This window comes from Colletes gigas, unplaced genomic scaffold (genome assembly GCF_013123115.1).
Source record: "Colletes gigas isolate AHSC1104 unplaced genomic scaffold, ASM1312311v1 Colletes_gigas_Sc00009, whole genome shotgun sequence".
NCBI lineage: Eukaryota > Metazoa > Arthropoda > Insecta > Hymenoptera > Colletidae > Colletes > Colletes gigas.
The window spans coordinates 2,374,230-2,392,294 of NW_025106638.1; the positions used below are offsets into that span (position 1 = coordinate 2,374,230).

The 18,065-nt window shown below is 33.5% G+C and overlaps 7 protein-coding genes across 9 annotated transcripts in view; 3 read left to right on the plus strand and 4 right to left on the minus strand.

Moving 5' to 3' along the window:
• Positions 1 to 529: 529 nt before the first annotated feature.
• On the minus strand, positions 530 to 4,464 carry LOC122397406 (inositol polyphosphate 1-phosphatase). The gene is made up of 4 exons (XM_043396554.1): positions 4,246 to 4,464; positions 3,739 to 4,009; positions 2,794 to 2,962; positions 530 to 2,718 (listed from the first exon to the last, which is right to left on the minus strand). The coding sequence occupies exons 1-4, from the start codon at positions 4,456 to 4,458 to the stop codon at positions 2,274 to 2,276; spliced, it is 1,098 nt and encodes a 365-aa protein (XP_043252489.1). The 5' UTR covers positions 4,459 to 4,464; the 3' UTR covers positions 530 to 2,273.
• A 7-nt stretch (positions 4,465 to 4,471) lies between these two features.
• On the plus strand, positions 4,472 to 8,305 carry LOC122397400 (protoporphyrinogen oxidase). Its single transcript, XM_043396548.1, has 3 exons — positions 4,472 to 5,249; positions 5,332 to 6,497; positions 7,396 to 8,305. Exons 2-3 carry the CDS (start codon positions 5,355 to 5,357, stop codon positions 7,726 to 7,728), a joined length of 1,476 nt encoding a protein of 491 aa, XP_043252483.1. The 5' UTR covers positions 4,472 to 5,249; positions 5,332 to 5,354; the 3' UTR covers positions 7,729 to 8,305.
• LOC122397408 (transcription initiation factor TFIID subunit 13) lies at positions 7,571 to 9,861 on the minus strand. Of its 2 annotated transcripts, XM_043396558.1 has the most exons (4): positions 9,692 to 9,861; positions 9,245 to 9,482; positions 9,005 to 9,106; positions 7,571 to 7,680 (listed from the first exon to the last, which is right to left on the minus strand). In XM_043396558.1, the coding sequence occupies exons 1-4, from the start codon at positions 9,716 to 9,718 to the stop codon at positions 7,676 to 7,678; spliced, it is 372 nt and encodes a 123-aa protein (XP_043252493.1). In that variant the 5' UTR covers positions 9,719 to 9,861; the 3' UTR covers positions 7,571 to 7,675. The 2 variants fall into 2 exon arrangements, with proteins under 2 accessions (XP_043252493.1, XP_043252492.1); XM_043396557.1 differs by lacking the exon at positions 7,571 to 7,680 and having other exon boundaries at positions 8,599 to 9,106.
• The window catches only part of LOC122397399 (monocarboxylate transporter 10), a 40,499-nt gene continuing 31,855 nt past the window's right edge, over positions 9,422 to 18,065 (plus strand). The window contains exon 1 of the mRNA XM_043396545.1: positions 9,422 to 9,484. The gene's annotated coding sequence lies outside the window, so the exon portion shown is untranslated. The remainder of the gene's footprint in view (positions 9,485 to 18,065) is intronic.
• Positions 9,946 to 11,274, plus strand: LOC122397402 (putative methyltransferase C9orf114 homolog). Its single transcript, XM_043396550.1, has one exon. It carries the CDS (start codon positions 9,946 to 9,948, stop codon positions 11,071 to 11,073), a length of 1,128 nt encoding a protein of 375 aa, XP_043252485.1. The 3' UTR covers positions 11,074 to 11,274.
• On the minus strand, positions 11,345 to 12,437 carry LOC122397405 (ribulose-phosphate 3-epimerase). Its single transcript, XM_043396553.1, has 4 exons — positions 12,101 to 12,437; positions 11,931 to 12,038; positions 11,644 to 11,865; positions 11,345 to 11,576 (listed from the first exon to the last, which is right to left on the minus strand). Exons 1-4 carry the CDS (start codon positions 12,335 to 12,337, stop codon positions 11,466 to 11,468), a joined length of 678 nt encoding a protein of 225 aa, XP_043252488.1. The 5' UTR covers positions 12,338 to 12,437; the 3' UTR covers positions 11,345 to 11,465.
• LOC122397403 (neural/ectodermal development factor IMP-L2) lies at positions 12,671 to 17,990 on the minus strand. 2 transcript variants are annotated; one of them, XM_043396551.1, is made up of 7 exons: positions 17,902 to 17,990; positions 14,835 to 15,038; positions 14,373 to 14,434; positions 14,202 to 14,286; positions 13,935 to 14,124; positions 13,364 to 13,680; positions 12,671 to 13,283 (listed from the first exon to the last, which is right to left on the minus strand). In XM_043396551.1, exons 1-7 carry the CDS (start codon positions 17,902 to 17,904, stop codon positions 13,251 to 13,253), a joined length of 894 nt encoding a protein of 297 aa, XP_043252486.1. In that variant the 5' UTR covers positions 17,905 to 17,990; the 3' UTR covers positions 12,671 to 13,250. The 2 variants fall into 2 exon arrangements, with proteins under 2 accessions (XP_043252486.1, XP_043252487.1); XM_043396552.1 differs by lacking the exon at positions 17,902 to 17,990 and adding an exon at positions 17,326 to 17,636.

Sequence of the window (18,065 nt, forward strand, 5' to 3'; positions counted from 1 at the left end):
GTGTTCACTTGTAATCCCCTTCGTAACGGGGGTTATGATTTGTTACCCTTTATATTAAAGTTATTTGTAAACACTATGGTAATTTTGAAGAAAGTAATTTTTCGTACAAAAGCAAGAAAAATTCATACTGAAAAATGTATTACATTGCGTATTTGTTATACAAATTAACTTGCTTAATGTATGGTATAGATATATTAAATACTTTTTATATTTTACGTTGCGCAATAGTTACGTCTACAGCCGCGTAAGACAGAAAAAAACTGTCGTGGAAAAAGTTGAACGGTATGGTAATGCATACCATTCAACTTCGCCCTTTACAATTGTTTTCTTCTTACCAAATTTGAAATATAACCCGTCCTGATTGCGTGACGCACCCTGTGTACATTACCTACAAATAACAAAACCATAAATGAAATCGAAACATGTAACACGAATAAACATTTCCGAACTGGTTAATATACTAATTATAATTTTTTTAAAGTTCAATAGAAGAAAATAAAAGAATTATAATTAACGTTATTTGTTATTACTCTTAGTTTTAAGTGACTATTATTAATATTTACTTTTTATTAACAATTGTGAATACACAATTATTTTTACAAAGCTCAGACATTAAAACGCACAATAAAATAATATATACAATTGTTTTATCTTAAGTACTATCCGTGGTTTTCCATATAATTTTTCATACTATTTTAATATAGTCTGCTAAAAATGTAGATCACAATAAAATATCATTTAGAAGTTTTAATTGCTACGACACTTTGGAATTATTTTATCACATGAAAATATTTGCAACATTTAGAATGCAAATGAAAGCATAACTTATATTAACCCTCTGCAGTTCTACGTTCATAGAGACTTGACAAATAAATCGAAGTTAAATTCGACACGTTTACATATCATGGAGAAATGATTCGTTCTTAATTAACTCTTACATACAGCATACGTAAAAAATCAATTCCGTGTTATGTAATCAATTTTTAAAACATACCGTTATATGCGTCTAATAAAATAAAAGTATGATGTATCGTCAAATGTAATTGGAAGCAAATTTTATATCTTTTTTTATACTATCTACAATGTTATCCAACCCAGAAACAAATGCGATTATAACAGTATGTTAAAAAATGTTTATTTTCTGAATATTAGGATTAAATAATTGTTCGGTAACGTCCTTTCTTTGTACGGATTGTGCGCCAACCATATCCAAATCATTGCGAATTTAACGGTCAATCTTTCTGACTTCAAACACGAACCAGTGATGGACATTCGTGGGAATTTTGGTCATGCGCACTGGAGCGCATGATCACTGCCGTATATACTTAACTAGAATTTAGGTTATCGTTGGATCCCAATAAGGAACAAAATTTAAGGAAGTTACAGGGAAAGAGACAAAAACAAAAAATTTCCTCTTAATCTGCATGAGTATAGCTAGATAAATACGTAGGGGATCTTCGATGAGTTAATTTTTGTGTGATTGGCGAGCATTTGAAGTAGAAAGTTTAATTTTGTACAAAACCTGGGAATTTCCAACATGCACCTCTTTTTGCACTAAAGATACATCTATGGTAGAAAGCTAACGCATGCGCAAAAAGGAATCCCACAAGAGAAAATTCTAATGCGCATGTCCAAAATTCCCACGAATCTCCATCACTGACTCGAACTTGCGTCTAGCTGACGACCGGTTTAATTATTTTATTGGACCTACCAGCTGTCGTTCGAGGACCACCAGAAAATCCCCCCAAACACATATGTCACTGAAACTTTCCTAATCCAAAACAAATACCCCAGGTAGCGTCGAGGCCACCCATTCACGAACCAATACATACCTCACTCTTCGCTCTTCAACTCATCCAAAAAGTCAATCGCTGTAGACTAAGTTCACACAACACATTCACTAAAGTCACCATTTTGTAACAAACACAAACAATTTTTTTCAAACGCAAGCATTCGCGAAAACACATTCTCACGTGTTCAACGCATGCTCACTCGTTTAGATTTACACCTGGACCAATTTTCTACAATCACGGCAAAAAATAAAATGCGTGTTTCATTCATTCGCGTAAAACGAAAATTTGTTCCGCCGGCATTAATTGTATTTACTATAGAAAATCCCATCTATATCAATGAAAAGTAAAACTGCATGTAACAATAAATACAACAATAAACTCTTCTTAGAAACTTTAAAATTCCACTTACAATTATTATCACAACATGTAAAATACGTAAGTAAATAAAATAATACTATAATTAGTATTGTCAAAAATGCATTATTTGCATAAAATAGATTTTAAAGTTTGCAAAATTTCAAACTTCCGATATGCTATCAAGCCATTGCTATTCGAAAAATTATTGGTTGTAGATACATATTTTATATCTACATAGTTTAAGTCAGGATTATTTATCAATGTTTGGAACTCAATGATACCCCCATCTAGAGAACGTAAAAGAGCATGGGGGCCGCAAGTATCCCACTTGTATGTGGAATTTTTAGATAAAATGTAAACATCAGCGTGTCCAAGAGCAACGCATAATATTTTATAACCAGCTCCTGTAGCTTCTATTAATGTAAAACCAGCAATTAATAGTTTAGATTTTATACCAACATCTTCCACTTTACTAATAACAGCTATCATTTTATCATTAGGTTCCTTGTCTATAGAACTTTTTCTAATATCATTCTCTACAAACCCCCAGTAACAGTTTCCTTTCCATCTGTTAAATGAATCAGGAAATGTATTTAAACATTGATATTTTTAAAGACAATTTAAATACTTCTATTCTACTTACATTGACTTCACGTTTTCGTAAAAAGGTTGATTGATTACCCCTAAAACCGGCATGCCTGTGCTCTTCAAATACGCTCCAATTAAGACCGTAACACACCTTAAACCACTCAAGTGTATGCCAGTTGCACCATTCACCTTTTCACCTCCATTTATATAATCTGCTGTTGAATCTACAAAAGTTCCAGGAATTGCTCCTCAGGCATGCTTTATTAAACTACAAAACAAATAAAGGATTTGACAAGTAATCTAGCTAATTCTATGACTCAAAGGATCTCCCTACTGTGAAGGTTTTAAAAATTGATTTTTTTTTGTATTTTTTTATCAATTATAGTGTACTGTATAATTCCAAAAAATTTCACCCTCAAATAGTTCCATAGAAACACAAAGAATATTACTTAAACATTTCATGTTATGAATCCCGATGTTACAAGTGTTGTAAAAATTTAGATCAAGCCATGTTATTGCATGCAGTTTACAAAAAGTATACAGTTCACACAGTGTTAATAGTTTTATTCAATAGTAAAATACAAACAATTATAAAATCCAATATTTATTTAATAGTTGATTCATACAAAATTCCCAAAAATCATCTATTTTTTGTACATCTACAGTAAGGAGACCCTTTAAAATAACACTATTAAAATAATATTTTGCCAGAAAAAGAATTTTGAACATAATACAAATCTAAAAAAAACCCAAGAGCAAAAATAAATATTGGTGTAGATTGGATAATGAAACAAAAAATTTTGAAAAATACCATAGGAACATACTAAAAGGAACAAACCAGTTAATTAAAAATTCTACTTGTAATCGTGTCTAGAACATTGATACCATTCTGTTAGCAATACGAAAGTGGCACATTTACATACAAGGATACATGGATACATGACAATGCTATAATGGGACAGGCACATAATCATAATAAAATTACTAATATGTTCCTTACCAATTGGATCTATCCATATTCCAAGATCAGAAATATCAATATCAAAATCCAAAGGTAATTCCGCAACCACAGGAACATCCAAGAATTGAACATCTTTATGAACTTCAGAAGCTAATAACTCTGCAGTGTCGATATCACTGCCCATCACTTTGGCTAATAATCGAGTTGTTTCTTCGATAGTGCTGCAAACTTCAACCACTATGGATTCACCCATGGCATTGCTGAATGTGTTATTTTCTTCCCCTTGTACTACCTTTGCCAATTCTGGAAACTAATCCTCTACAGATGATATTTTACATATCTTTACTCGACCTCGTCTGACCGCGATATATTTTATTTTTCTTCCTTTTAAAAAATACATGCTACGCATTTTACCAAAATAACTATCTTTTCCCATTAATACCTATTGGTAACTAAATATTTTTCGTAGCAAACTTTTACCGTCCAAATAAACCAAAGGATAAAATAGAAGTACAAATAATCTGATACTAGGTTTTGTTGGCTCACCTCTATTTCTATATCGTGTCTAATTGTTTCTTGTATAAGAACATCTGCCAATGTCTTGAAATCTCGGAAGAAGCGTGGATTTTTCTCTTCCTCCGATTTTTCTTGCACGAGCAACTTAAAAAGGGCATCATTCTGCCTACAGGCTCTTGCAATGTTTGCTGCTTTCTCCGAAACTTTCAGAAGAATTGATAACAATCTGCTGCCGTTGTTCATTTTAGTAATCACGTTATTTCAAATTTTAAGAACTATAATGTTGGCAAGTCATTAAAATACTATCCACATAAAACCGCAATAAAACACGTTTCAAAGAATATATTTTACAGTGGTAAAAATAATGCTACACTGAATTTACAAAAATACTGCTTTGGCGGGAATCCTTATAAAATCTGTTACGCAACTTATACAACAGCTCGATTGCTTGAAAGCGAAACGTAACACTCGATGCGATGATGCGAATGCGTTTATAGAACGAGTAGGTAGAATATCAAAATGCTAGTTCGTGTATTATAATTAGCGATTGACGTAAGCAGGTGTAGTTCTAATGATTTCTTATCAAATTTAATATCGTTATTAAATGGGAATAAAATATTTCGAATAAAGCTATTCCATTACATGAATTTATCTTTTTATCTTTGTTTCGCTAATCAAGTTTTGTACAGAATATATAAAATATATAAAAATGAAAGTAATTGAGCGGCAAATTCGAATCTTAATTCGTATCACTTTGTTTTAAACCAAGAAGCAGTATATTTTACGCCACCAACAAATTTGTAATTAATACACTTGCCTTTACTCCATCTATTTCAAAGATGGAACATAACCTTTCTTTATTCCGCTGGTACAATTAATTGTTATGTACAGAAGTCCACGTAACATTAAAAGTGTAGTTATAGCTTGTTGGATATTTTCGTAATATATGAATTACTCTACAAAGACGTTCCATTGTATATTGATTGTATTAAGAAAAAGTACCGGTACGAGAATATTATTAAATTTAAAAAAATGTAAGTATTCCTTAATTATGAACGAATAATCCTTGATAAAAGAGACAGAATATAATAATTTTTAATTAGATTTATTATTTAGAACGTGTGTGAATACAATTCAAAATGACTGCAATACTAGGTGCTGGTATGTCAGGCTTGTCAGCTGCATATTATGCACTACAAAATGTAAAAATGACTCCAATAACGATATTGGAAGCATCAAATCGTGTGGGTGGTTGGGTACGCTCTTTAAAGCAACCTGATGGAACAATTTTTGAACAAGGCCCACGAACTATTAGACTCACAGGTGCAAGCGCAAAAAATACATTAGAGTTAGTAGAACAATTAGGATTATCAGACAAAATTCTCCCAATCAAACATATGCATCCTGCAGTTAGAAACCGCTTGATATATTCAAATAATCAGTTACATTTATTACCTAATACTTTTAAGGGTATTATAAAAAAGAATACACTGTTAAATCGTTCTTTGCTTGGCACTGTATGGAAAGATTTAAGAGCATCAAAGGTTTCTCACGATGATGAAAGTGTATACAGTTTCATGGAAAGAAGATTTGGCCAAGATATAGCAGATAAGATAGGTTCCTCTATGGTTTGTGGAATCTGTGCTGGAGATGCACGTAAAATAAGCGTAAAATCTTTAATGCAACCTTTGTTTGAAATTGAACAAAAATATGGCTCTGTAATCAAAGGTCTTATATTGGACAAAATATCAGAGAATAGAAGGATAGCTAAAGAAGTTGTAAAATCTAAATCAAAGTCTACGGATGGTAGTCAGATAAATATAAAATCAGACAATACACCAATAAGTTTAAAAGAGAGAGCTCAAAGAGAAATGTGGACATTATGGGGCATTGAAGGAGGCCTTGAGCAATTGCCAGTTGCATTAGCTAAAAATATAACTGAATGCGGAGTAAATATTAAAACCGGACATAAATGCGAGCAGCTTAAGATTCATAAAGATCGTATAGAATTAACAGCAAATGGAGAAGTTAAAGAATATTCTCACATAATTTCAAGCTTGCCTGCAAAAAATTTAGCTGATCTTCTACAAGACCAACATTCAATATTATCAAATGAATTGAGAAGTATACCTACTGTAACTGTTGGTATAGTTAATCTTGAATTTTCTGAAGATATTTTAAACATAAATGCATTTGGAGTACTTATCCCACCGAAAGAAGAACTTCCGATTCTAGGAGTGATATTTGATTCATGTATTTTTCCTCAAAAATCCAACACAACAGTATGTATAACTACAAATTTTTGTTACTCATATTTTCCCTGACGCGAAAAGATTTTTAATATTTAAGTACAACGAAACACTGCTTAATACTGCCCCATTTAATGCTGTTGCTTCATCTTTATTAAAGAGAGAAAATTTGAATAACTTTTTTCAAAATTTTTTATTTTATTATCTTTTAACATTTGTTTGCACTCCTGGGTTTCCTTCAGACGTACATATATTACACAATAATTTTATCGTGTTCCGAGCGAGAGAATATCGCGACCCGACATAATATATTACAGAGAGATGATCTGTTGGCTAGGCACCAGCAAACTAAACAGGGCAAGAGCAAGGAGAGAAGGTCTTCGCGCCGCCTAATACAATTACTGCGGCCCGCTCTGACGTCACGCTGCATAGTGGTAGGGTCCCCAAAACCACGAGAGTCTCTCAGTCCCTCAGTCTTGTCTTATCCTATACGTCTGTCGCTATACGTTTCGTTCGTGTCCTTTGTCACGCGATGGAATTGTAGTTATGTGCGACGCAGCCAGTAATGACAATGCGTGTGAGAGCAGGCGTCGCTATTACGTTACGGCCAATCGGCGTGCCTAGCCATCAAATCATCTCTCTATAGTACACGACGGTCTATAAACATAATGCCAGTAAACAAGATGCAAAGGGAAATTATTTCCCTGAATACAAAATTACTGAATTAAAATTTTCAACATTTCCTATAAATACTGTGACATTTTCACCTACTCCTATTCAGACAATATTAAAATGACCTTACTTAGCACATTTCCATTTAGCGTTCTAAATTATAAGAACAAATCTTGCGGTCTTACTGTATTTACTTACGAATATATTATAGACTAGAAGAGCTTCTTAATATTGAACATTTATCATTTTTAAACTCCAGGTACTAACGGTAATGATGGGAGGGGCATGGTTTGAGAAATACTTTGGTAACTGCTCATCTGAAGAGCATTTGTTGACTGTAGCAGTCAATCAAGTGAAGGAAATCTTACATATTGAGGAAGATCCCAAGGCATTCAATGTTTCCATTCTGAAGGACTGTATTCCGCAGCACATAGTAGGTCACATGCAACGCTTAACCCGCATCCACAATTATATCTCCATGCACAAAATTCCTCTAGGGTTGTGTGGCTCTTCATACCAAGGAGTAGGATTGAATGATGTTATTCTGTCAGCAAAACAAGCTGTTTCTGATATCAATTCGCACAGACTGTAATTTAATAAAATTCAAATGCAGTTTAGCCAGGCAAACGTTGCAATGCTGTCCTCTATGACTCAAAAAGTGAAAATAAAACACACACACACACACACACATACAAGAGCAGTGTTACAGCTATGAAATAAAAATAATCCTTAAAATATAATTTAAATGTAAAACGTGCATTATACAATTCATATGCTGCATAATACACAATTTAAACAGTAAACAAGAAAATAATGAGGACAATAATAATTATGGAAAGAAATATAATAATTGGCGACGTAATAAATCTATAAATGTCATTTTATGTACATAAATGTAAAAAATAATTATACTAAATTAAAAGATTGGTGTACCTAATAATACTACCATCTGGAATATTTTTTCATGTGCCTACAAAGATCCATTGATGACAATAAGCTTTGCATGCTGTGCATAGATCAGTTTTCCAATACTGTCCAAAATATATTCAGGTATAAGTAACAAACTTTGAACATCGTTTTGTGTTCCTATGTGACACAGAAACAAATGAACCTCAGAAAACAATTTACATTTCCATATACTTCTTTCACTTTGGTCTCTATAATGTAATAAATTTAGGAAATATGCATTGTATTCATACAGAATATTAGCATTATTATACTCAGCTCGAGTTATTTTATAATCGTAATTTAAAGAAAAAAACATTTCTCTCAGAAATTTTATTTATATTATAGAAGAATACAGTAAGCTACTGTAAGTATAAAATTATCGATTACATGTAACTATTAAGTACTGATAAATAAAATATATATATTTATATGAAACTAATAAAAATGGGATATCATCTATGTGATATTTCTTTTGTAAAAACAAAATAATTTAGTAACCTTAATTACACTCTTTCGTATTATTCTAAATTACTGTAGATAAGCAAGCAGGAAGTACTGTAGGGATGCATTATACAAGCACATAGCATTCCGTATTTGTAAATAAATCATAATTAATTGTGCAACTACTACACGCAATATTTATTTTTAATAGTAGTATTGCACAATTCCAATAAAACAGTTCAAAACATTAAATAGTTTACTTCTGTTTAAATAAATTCTATTTGAACTTTCTTGAAATTCTGAGAATATTTTTGCTCCTCGAAAAGAAAGTTTAGCAAGAAGGTATGTAGAGCATTAAAGAGATGTAAATTTTCTTGTTAAATAAAAACGTTCAAGTAGATTCAAGTAGAATAAAAATAGTTTACCATACACTTTAGATATCGACAGAGTATCAAAACAAGTTTACTGACTAACAGTACCTGCATATTTAACTTCGTCAAATGCTTTTCTAGCTTTCTTTAATTCTTCATTCATGGTTAAAAGATCCTTTACTCTTGCATATTTTCTTGGATCTTTTTTAACTATAAAATAAAATATTCATCGAATACTATATCGTTTAAAATTCATGTTATTAAGTTTAGAATGTAGACTATGAAAAATGTAACAAATATAAAAGCAAAAGTATGGAATGGTTTTATATTTAATAGCATGAGTAGTACCTAAAAATACAATATCTTCTACTTGAACACGTCCAGTACGTCCAATTTCCATAGCCCTGTGTGTCATTTCGGTAATGAACTCAATAACAAGATCTTCTAATAAATCTACACTTTCTGTATAAGGATTTTGATCATCCCCAAAACCATACATCATGCAGCGCAGTTCCTTCGAGAATAAACGCTTTCTACCCCCGGGTAAAGTTCCACCAATTGGAATTTCGGTTTCCTCATCTTCGAACTGTGAGTTTTTAATTTTTCTTTATAATTATCATGTATAACATTTATTTGCTTTATTAAAAAAATTAAAAATACATACGTATTTCAGGTAAGATTAGTCGTAAATATATTTTAAATAAGTAACAATTAAGGTTATGTACTTCGTTAATTTATATAAGAAATGGCGTTATACTGAAATTCATAAAAAATTTAATATTTACAAAAAAGTACCTGTTCGAAACCCTCTTCTGCAGCCATAATTAATGGGAATTTCCAAATTTCTTGGAAATTTTAGATATAAAACCAAATACACAAAATAAACAAACTAACAAACGAAATCAGGTGAAATTAATCTCCGATCGTTACAGTTGCTTGAGATTTCTATCGTGTTCTAAAAAATGATTGAAACTAAAGAATATAGATATATATGAAAAATGATAAGAATGTTTGAATTTAATGGAACGCTATTGAAAAATTGAAGAATCATGTCGTCGGTAATCTCTGGAAAAACAACTTGGAAAGAAACTAATCGGTTAAATAAAGAACAACGAAAAAAGTGGCGGGAAGAGAGGTTAGCGAAAAAGTTGAAGAAAGAAAACGAAGAAAAGGAAGTGTCAAAACCCGTCGAAGAAGAACATTTTGAGGAGAAAGATATTTCAACCGTGAGTATCGCGGTTCCTGGATCGATTTTGGATAATGCACAATCCCCGGAGTTACGAACATATTTGGCGGGGCAGATTGCACGTGCAGCATGCATTTATAAAGTAGATGAAATCGTGGTCTTTGACGACAAAGGAGAAGCAACTGAGAATGAAAAGAAGAAAATAAAAAGAGACGAAGTGTTAGGCGAAGGAAGAATTGGTTGTTTGCAATTAGCTAGAATATTGCAATATCTTGAGTGTCCGCAATATTTACGAAAATATTTTTTTCCGATTCATAATGATTTACAATATGCTGGATTATTAAATCCTTTAGATGCCCCGCATCATTTACGTCAACAAGATGTATCCCTGTACCGCGAAGGAGTAATTACAAATAAGCCAGTTAAAACCGGCAAAGGTTCTTTTGTTAATGTGGGATTATTGAATGATGTTCGCGTAGACAAAGTATTAACTGCGGGACTGAGAGTCACTGTGAAAATACCTCAAGATCAATCAAATCTAAAAAAGTTAAAAGGTTCCATCGTATCACCTGACATTCCTAAATTAGATGCTGGTTTATATTGGGGTTACACAGTGAGGTTAGCTAATAGTCTCACAGAAGCATTAACACAGTGTCCTTACAAGGATGGATACGACTTGACAATTGGTACTTCTGATAAAGGAACGTCTATTGATGATATAGAACCAGGAACTATGGAATATCATCATGCTTTAATTGTGTTTGGTGGATTGTGTGGATTGGAGGCTGCTGTAGATGTTGATCCTAATTTGGATGTAGATGATCCATCCATGGTGTTTCATAAATATTTGAATACCTGTCCTCAGCAAGGATCAAGAACTATAAGAACAGAAGAAGCTATACTGATTAGTTTAGCAGAATTAAGAATTAAATCAGCCCCTAAAATTCCACCATTATCGAATCATCAATTTAACAGTTGCATGAATAATTGAACTATCAGTGAGTACAACATTAACAAATGTAAATAATGGTGCAGAAAGACTAAAGTGGGTGTTAAAAATATTGGTCGCTTAAAGCTATTAAGTAGCCTTAAACTAAGGGTTTTCCATAGTATATCTGAAAGTGCCTGCTTATGTATTTGAATACAATTGTGGTTTGTAGTAATATCATTAAAGAGGAGGTAATTTGTAACATTGGTTAGTTAGGTGAGTGGTTTTGTGTAGCCAATTTATTTAATGCTCATTTTAGAAAATTTTACTCATATATTTTTCTTTCTTTTTTTTTTTTTGTAAACATTGTATACAAAGTTACAAAATATTCCCAAAATTTATAATATATACACAACTGACTTGACATTTTATACAAGTTATTTTCTTTCCTACTTTCAGCTACTTTGTAGCGCGCAATTTACTTTATCCCTTAATGTTTTTATAACTTTTGCTTGGTCAGAAGAACCTATGACTGCTGTTCCAGAAACAATCATATTTGCACCAGCCTAAAAAAAATACATCATTTGTAGTAAATTTTAGATTCCTTTTGTATAATTAATTTATTATACATACTTTTGCACATGTATCAATCGTAGCTGGTCCAACACCACCATCTACTTCTATATCTAGCGTAGGATAATTTTTTCTTAACCATGTTACTTTTTCCATCATTGATTCCATGAACTTTTGCCCACCAAATCCCGGTTCTACCGTCATAACTAATACCATATCTGCTAGATCAACATAATCTGCAACTACATTCACTGGTGTACCAGGTTTAAGTGCTACCCCAACCTTTTGTTTAAAAAAAATACAATTCGTTAATAATTGAACCTTAGAATAGTAGATTACATACACACCATCATCCCTGCTTCTTTTACTTTTCTACAAAGTAGCGGAACATCCTTTACAGGTTCAACATGAAAGGTATATTGATTAACACCAGCATCAGCCATAGGTTCTATCCACTGAGTAAAGAAAAGATACGATAGTTTATTTCTTTCACATAAAATAGGGTAATAAGGTATACCTGTTCTGGTTTAGAAACCATCATGTGTGTTTCAAGAAAGGCATCTTTTACTTTGCTGCGAAGACATTTTACTAACGGGTGGCCAAATGTAAGGTTAGGTACGAAATGTCCATCCATAACATCTAAATGCAAATAATCGGCTCCATTGTTAAGTAATTGTTGCGATTCATCCGAAAGTTGTGCCAAATCGGCGTTCAAAATGGAAGGTCCAATTTTTGCTGTTAACTTTTTTCCCATTTTTAACAAAATAGGTACCGCGAGCACGCGTTTCTAACGGTGATAAAGCACTATCGAATGGCCTGATGATCTTGGTTTCAAGGTCAGATTTATGTCACACCACTATGTTGAATATGAAATTCGGAATATTGATACTTACAAAAATAAAATGGAATAAACAAAAAATTATATGGAGGGAGATGGATCTTCATCACAGATTTACGAACGCTCTACGAAAAGAAATACATTTATTTATAAAAAAAAAAAAAAAATATAGCATTTCACAGTAGCTGCTAGATTATGGTAGTCTTAAAGAAATGACAGACTAAAATACTCAAGATATGTAACTAATAATAATTAATACTAATTAATAAGCGAAATAATAATCGAAGTCAGAACAGCGACGTGTTATTCTTTTTTCACCGGGTCATTAATGGTTTAACAACTAGTCTTAATATTAAACAAAGTAACTTTCAGTTTTATCTGCCTTTACGATCGGCATCCACTGTACACGAATAATAAATAAATAATTCGTTAAAACTATACGATACCTTATTCAAGAGGTATTACAAAATATATAGTACTTAAATATTGAAATAGTCTGACATCGCTATTTCCACTAAAATCAGTAGTATAAACAAATATAAAATTCTTTGGTACGCAAAAATGGTGTATAAAATTTTAAGTAAGATAGTAGTTACATTTCATTAATAATAATTAAATAAGCGTTGCTAATTCTCGAACGCATTGTCGAGTTGTCAGTACTAACATATAATTCTATTATATAGAATTATATACAGTGCTTATACTAACACAATACCATTTGACGTTAACGAACACCGAAACTTAGCATATTTTGTCCAGTTGGTCTCGTACGTTGTACATCGAAAAAGTGAGCGATCGAAGCAATCGAGACTTTTTCTTTAATGACTCTTCAATTAACTCTGCGGTCCATCTCCGTTTCAGGCTATAAAAAAGAAATAGATTTACATAACGCGTTACATTTATATGTTAATAGGGTACTTAAACGTAAACGTAAGAACATACGCGTAATGGATAAAGGAACGTGCTGACGACTTGCTGACGATGTCCGGACTTTGCTTGACAAATGTAACCACCCATGTCTTCCCACAATAGGTCTTCTATCAGCAGATCACCGCTATCCAATATTCTGTGCCGTAGATTTGTCGACATAGTTAACGGTACATTGTAGTTGTCCAACCAAGAAATTTCTGGTGTTGGTTTACCACTCGCCCTGCACGGTAGTACGATGGTCGCTCCTATGTTAGCCACTCGCGTAGGAGAGTACAGCGTAATTGTCGGATCACTTTCAGAGCTGCAATTGCTGTTGCCACTTTCTTCACCTGTGATAAATAAATTTGTTAGAATTTAACAACATTAATTGTAAAGAATCAAGGGTTGCAATCCAATTTTCTGAATAATGAAACAGCAATGTTACACGAGCAAAAAGAAGTTTTTCTAAAAAATCAATCTTACTGAAATACACAGGACATATAAATTATATGAGGAATAACTGTCACGTGAAATATAATTATACTAATGCAGATTCAGACAATTGGCAATGCCCACAGTTAATTGTTAATTGTATTCCACTTACTGTTAACAAGCAGCACTGTGGGAGTGGATACCTTCACTTCTCTTGCCGAAACTGACGCACAGTAGATCAAACCAGCATCATCCGGTGTAACACATTCTAACACAAGCTTTGAATTAATTCTGGCCAGTCCTTTCCACTCCTCTGTTGGATCATACAAAGAGTGTGTGTTGGCTTTAACGTATTCAACAAGCTAAAACAAAATGAACATAAATAATTAATATCCTCCAATTATAGCACGGTCAAACGATGTCTGATCATAATATTCACCTGTGCATTGCTGCCACTACCTGTGAACCATAGAATTTCTGGTGGTGGGCTACCGCTAGCTTTGCATTCCAATTCTACTCTGCTCCTGTAACAGAGGAAAATAGATAATTCGGTACGGTTACTTTCATTTCATATAAATTTCTAGTTTTTGCTCTAGCATTTGATATTTACCCCACGGTTGCCTCTATGCCATTTACAGGATTTTGATTGATTTTGGTCCATGGTTCCACCGGCTAGAACAGAGATTCAAATATAAATCATTTTAACCTGTCATGTACCAGTATTTTATTTATGGAACATTCAGAAATTTTTTTTTTACTGGTATTAAAATTTATTTAAGGTTTTAGTAATTTTCATGGATTTGGAAACTAAATAATTTTGATCGAAGTCGAATTTTTGACGTGATTGTACAAATACGTCTTTCCCGAAGCGAGATTATTTAATTAAATGATACGAAGCGTCGCAATGTGATTCATAATTGTTTGACGCGAGTAATGCACTTTAAATATTAAGGATTTGTAAATTTGGGGTTACCGAAGATTTTAGAAAGCAGAGTAATTATCTTTCTTAAGGCTATCGATGTTTATTCATTTCGCGGGGAATTTAGGAATACGTATTAGTTTTCCGTGTTACCTTCGAATCGCCCGATCGTGATCCGTATTCCGTTAACGGTGTTAAGAAATTAGATCTGTTTTCTACTGTTTCTCTTCCTATGCTCCTACGTTCAGCAGCACGATCAACTGCATGCCGCGGCAGGAACGAGAAGGGTTGTCCCGAAACCGTGTACGATACGGTAATAATGTAAATGAGATTTAACAGCGCCGAATACGATTGCATCTGAAAACAGACATGAAATTGTAAATCAGAAAAAAGGATTCAATTAGATCGTGTAAATAGAGATATCGAGTAATGGTAATGGTATCAGTAAAGGAACATAAACGAAGAGGTTTAATGGTTGTGAAAGGACGTTGTGTAATGATTGAATCAGAATGAAGATGACGGACTAACGTCACGTTCTTTTCGCAGAAATTGGACCGATTGAATATAACAATGCGGATTTAATTGTCGAGTTAGGTGCGCGCGATTTATAATATCGATTCATTCGACCTTCCTCGAGGATACGAGTAAACACAATTGGCAACAATGAAATTAAACTCTTGAGAACGCGACGATAATTAAATATCTACAGTAATAACGAACAACATACATTTTATTATTTCTCTTTTGAGTGCGACCGTTATCGGGAATGTGTTACGAGTTAATTTCGTCTAACAATTGCCGATAATGCGGCAATAATATTACGATTATCGGTTCTGTTCTTGTTTTGACACGTTCATCTGTGATTTTATGTATTTTCTTGGCCGGCGCGGGTTACGGTCGATCTCGTATTCGAACACGTCTCTCGGCCGACGATTTTTTTTTTCAGAATTAATTAAATTCGGGTTTCGAGAGTCGAGAATTCCCGGGTGGGCCCTCGAACGGGCCGTGATTCGTGTCGAAACAATTTGAATTGCCGTGTGCCTGGATGGGACGTCGGTCGCATGGCCTGCTCGTTAAAGTGAGCATCGAAATCACCAAATTAGAGATTTTCTTATCTATTGTGTTATCGTAATACAAAATGCCTCGATACCTTTGTCGCTTCAATGCAACGATGGTACACGTTCGATAGCGGGCACGCCAGGAATGTGTCATTTTCGAACGTCTGCGCTCCCAATTTAATCGGTATATCACGACTCTTATTTTATTCTTTTTTCCGTCTCGACATGTTCGATCGAGAATTTCTAACGTAAACATCCCGTCGATCGTACGACAGTCGACGTGTTTCCCGGACGAGGAATTCTCGTATCGCGAACGCACTTAAAGCATTGTGTATCGTTTTATTTTCGACATTTGTTCGGTTCTCCCCTTTCTTCACGCCTCGCGAAAGGAAGGAAGGAAGGTCACGTGCGCGGTTTAACGGAGATTAAGTAACTTGGCCGTTAACGAGGCAAGATGTTTGGAAACGAATTCGCCTCAGCGTCAATGAAACACATGTGGTGCAAAAAATAAGGGAGAATCGGGCGACGATACCGCGGAGGAGTGTGTGTATATCATTTTTTTGCTGCAAATACGCCTGCAGCGACTCGAGGCAAGTTAAAAGTGACTTAAACTTCCAAGATATAGGATGAGCTTATCTTTTCATAATGAGACGAGCGAGGTTTTCGATGGCTTCAATGAAAAGTCCAGTGAAATGTTTATATTTAACCACCAATTACGGAAAGGATAGTTTCTTAACGTGTGTATAATAAGTTGCGTAAGCACAAGTAATCGCGGTTATTATATAAATCAAAACCAAGAAGGGAGAGAACGTACAATGTTATCCGAAACAGTTTTAATGTAATTGCAAATCGTGCCGTGAATGTCGTACAGAAAATAGTCGTCGTTTAATCAGTATTGTAATACACGCTTATATTTGAAAAATTGCTGTTTTCTTTAAACGTTAAATAACGTGAATATTCCTCGGAAGCTGGAATTCTATTTTCCAATTTCAGTACTCAAGTATTTTAGGATCGTTTAAAAATTATAATTTTATATTTTATTATCGTTAATTAACGTACGAAAAATACTTTCGTTCGAGATTCGTTAGGATGTATAACGGAATCGTATTCGTCGCATTGGTGAATTCTAAAAATAAATTTGTAAGTTAAATTTGACGGTTTCAATTGGAAGTACGTGTCAGTAATTAGAGACTAACGTAAAACAATAAGAGCGTTTAAAGCGTAGTAATACGATTCGATTCTTACGCGTTAACAGCATTCCAGAATTAGGAGGATGAATATCCCCCAGGACAGGAAATTGATAAAAATGGATTGCAATTCACTCGTTAAAATATTTATGCTAAAGATAGAATGGAGTTCTCCGTGCATTACCTACTTTTGAAGCTGTTAAAACAATATAAAAATTTAATATTCTTACGCTACTGGGCCTGCTATTTTTAAAGCTGTATCTATATTGCGTTATACAAAACTTTATGTCCGTCATAGCTGTATGATGTTATAAAATCAATTTTACACGTGGTCTGGCGCAAAAATTGTCGTATAATAAGTATTGTACGTTCTTTAATAAGTATTTGTAGTCACCTTACCTTTCTATCTTTAAATCACGACGGATAATTATCACACGTAGATAAAGCTCGCAAAAATATCAATCCTGGTACCGCTGTGAGATATAACTTTCGATAAAGATACTCGCGCCGGAGATGCTTTCTAGGAGCGCACATCACGGGAGTAGGTTTCGAACCGAATGATGCAACTTCTTATACAATCTTCACATCTTCCCTATGATCTCGCGCCCTCTTTCCTCAAAGCCCTTTAACAGTATCTTAATCTAGAGGTGATATCACGGGAACCATAAACCGCGATAAGAAAATATGCAGTGTCGCACGGAATATACCAAAAGGACGAAAATCTCAACTCTTTTTTTTTTTATATATACACTATATATATATATATATATATATATATATATATATATTTTTTTTTCAACAATTTTTTTTTCTTTCTCAGAAAAATTAATTCTTACGAAGTTTTTCACCGCGCGGACGAAAAAAAAGAGTTATCAGAAAAGTTTCATTTTTTTTTTTTTTGTTTTTTTTTTCACGGCGCGTGAAAGAGGCGAGAAAAGAAATTGTCGACCGATCCCCGTTAAAAGTTGAACTTACCATTTCTTTCTCTTACTTTCACCCGTATGTGGAAACGAGAACTGGCGTTCACTATTAATCGTCAGTTTGACAGCGGCGAACAAAAATACTGACTGAGCGTCGAGGTACAGTTATTGACACGTTTATATATTTCGAATGTAGCGACGGGCGCCCTCGCTTATCCC

What these genes read in the sequence shown, in the direction of transcription:
- LOC122397405 (XM_043396553.1), bottom strand. Translation starts at nt 12,337, where the DNA reads ATGGGAAAAAAGTTAACAGCAAAAATTGGACCTTCCATTTTGAACGCC. An exon ending in TGGTTTCTAAACCAGAACAG is followed by an intron (nt 12,039 to 12,100) that starts GTATACCTTATT and finishes TTCTTTACTCAG; the next exon opens with TGGATAGAACCTATGGCTGA. An exon ending in CGATTGATACATGTGCAAAA is followed by an intron (nt 11,577 to 11,643) that starts GTATGTATAATA and finishes TATTTTTTTTAG; the next exon opens with GCTGGTGCAAATATGATTGT.
- LOC122397402 (XM_043396550.1), top strand. Translation starts at nt 9,946, where the DNA reads ATGTCGTCGGTAATCTCTGGAAAAACAACTTGGAAAGAAACTAATCGG.
- LOC122397406 (XM_043396554.1), bottom strand. Translation starts at nt 4,458, where the DNA reads ATGAACAACGGCAGCAGATTGTTATCAATTCTTCTGAAAGTTTCGGAG. An exon ending in AATATGGATAGATCCAATTG is followed by an intron (nt 2,963 to 3,738) that starts GTAAGGAACATA and finishes GAACTTTTGTAG; the next exon opens with ATTCAACAGCAGATTATATA. An exon ending in TACGAAAACGTGAAGTCAAT is followed by an intron (nt 2,719 to 2,793) that starts GTAAGTAGAATA and finishes TTCATTTAACAG; the next exon opens with ATGGAAAGGAAACTGTTACT.
- LOC122397400 (XM_043396548.1), top strand. Translation starts at nt 5,355, where the DNA reads ATGACTGCAATACTAGGTGCTGGTATGTCAGGCTTGTCAGCTGCATAT. An exon ending in CTCAAAAATCCAACACAACA is followed by an intron (nt 6,498 to 7,395) that starts GTATGTATAACT and finishes TTTAAACTCCAG; the next exon opens with GTACTAACGGTAATGATGGG.
- LOC122397403 (XM_043396551.1), bottom strand. An exon ending in CACGATCGGGCGATTCGAAG is followed by an intron (nt 14,435 to 14,834) that starts GTAACACGGAAA and finishes TCTCTGTTCTAG; the next exon opens with CCGGTGGAACCATGGACCAA. An exon ending in GTAGTGGCAGCAATGCACAG is followed by an intron (nt 14,125 to 14,201) that starts GTGAATATTATG and finishes ATTTTGTTTTAG; the next exon opens with CTTGTTGAATACGTTAAAGC.
- LOC122397408 (XM_043396557.1), bottom strand. Translation starts at nt 9,718, where the DNA reads ATGGCTGCAGAAGAGGGTTTCGAACAG. An exon ending in CAGAAGAGGGTTTCGAACAG is followed by an intron (nt 9,483 to 9,691) that starts GTACTTTTTTGT and finishes AAAAACTCACAG; the next exon opens with TTCGAAGATGAGGAAACCGA. An exon ending in AGAAGATATTGTATTTTTAG is followed by an intron (nt 9,107 to 9,244) that starts GTACTACTCATG and finishes TTTATTTTATAG; the next exon opens with TTAAAAAAGATCCAAGAAAA.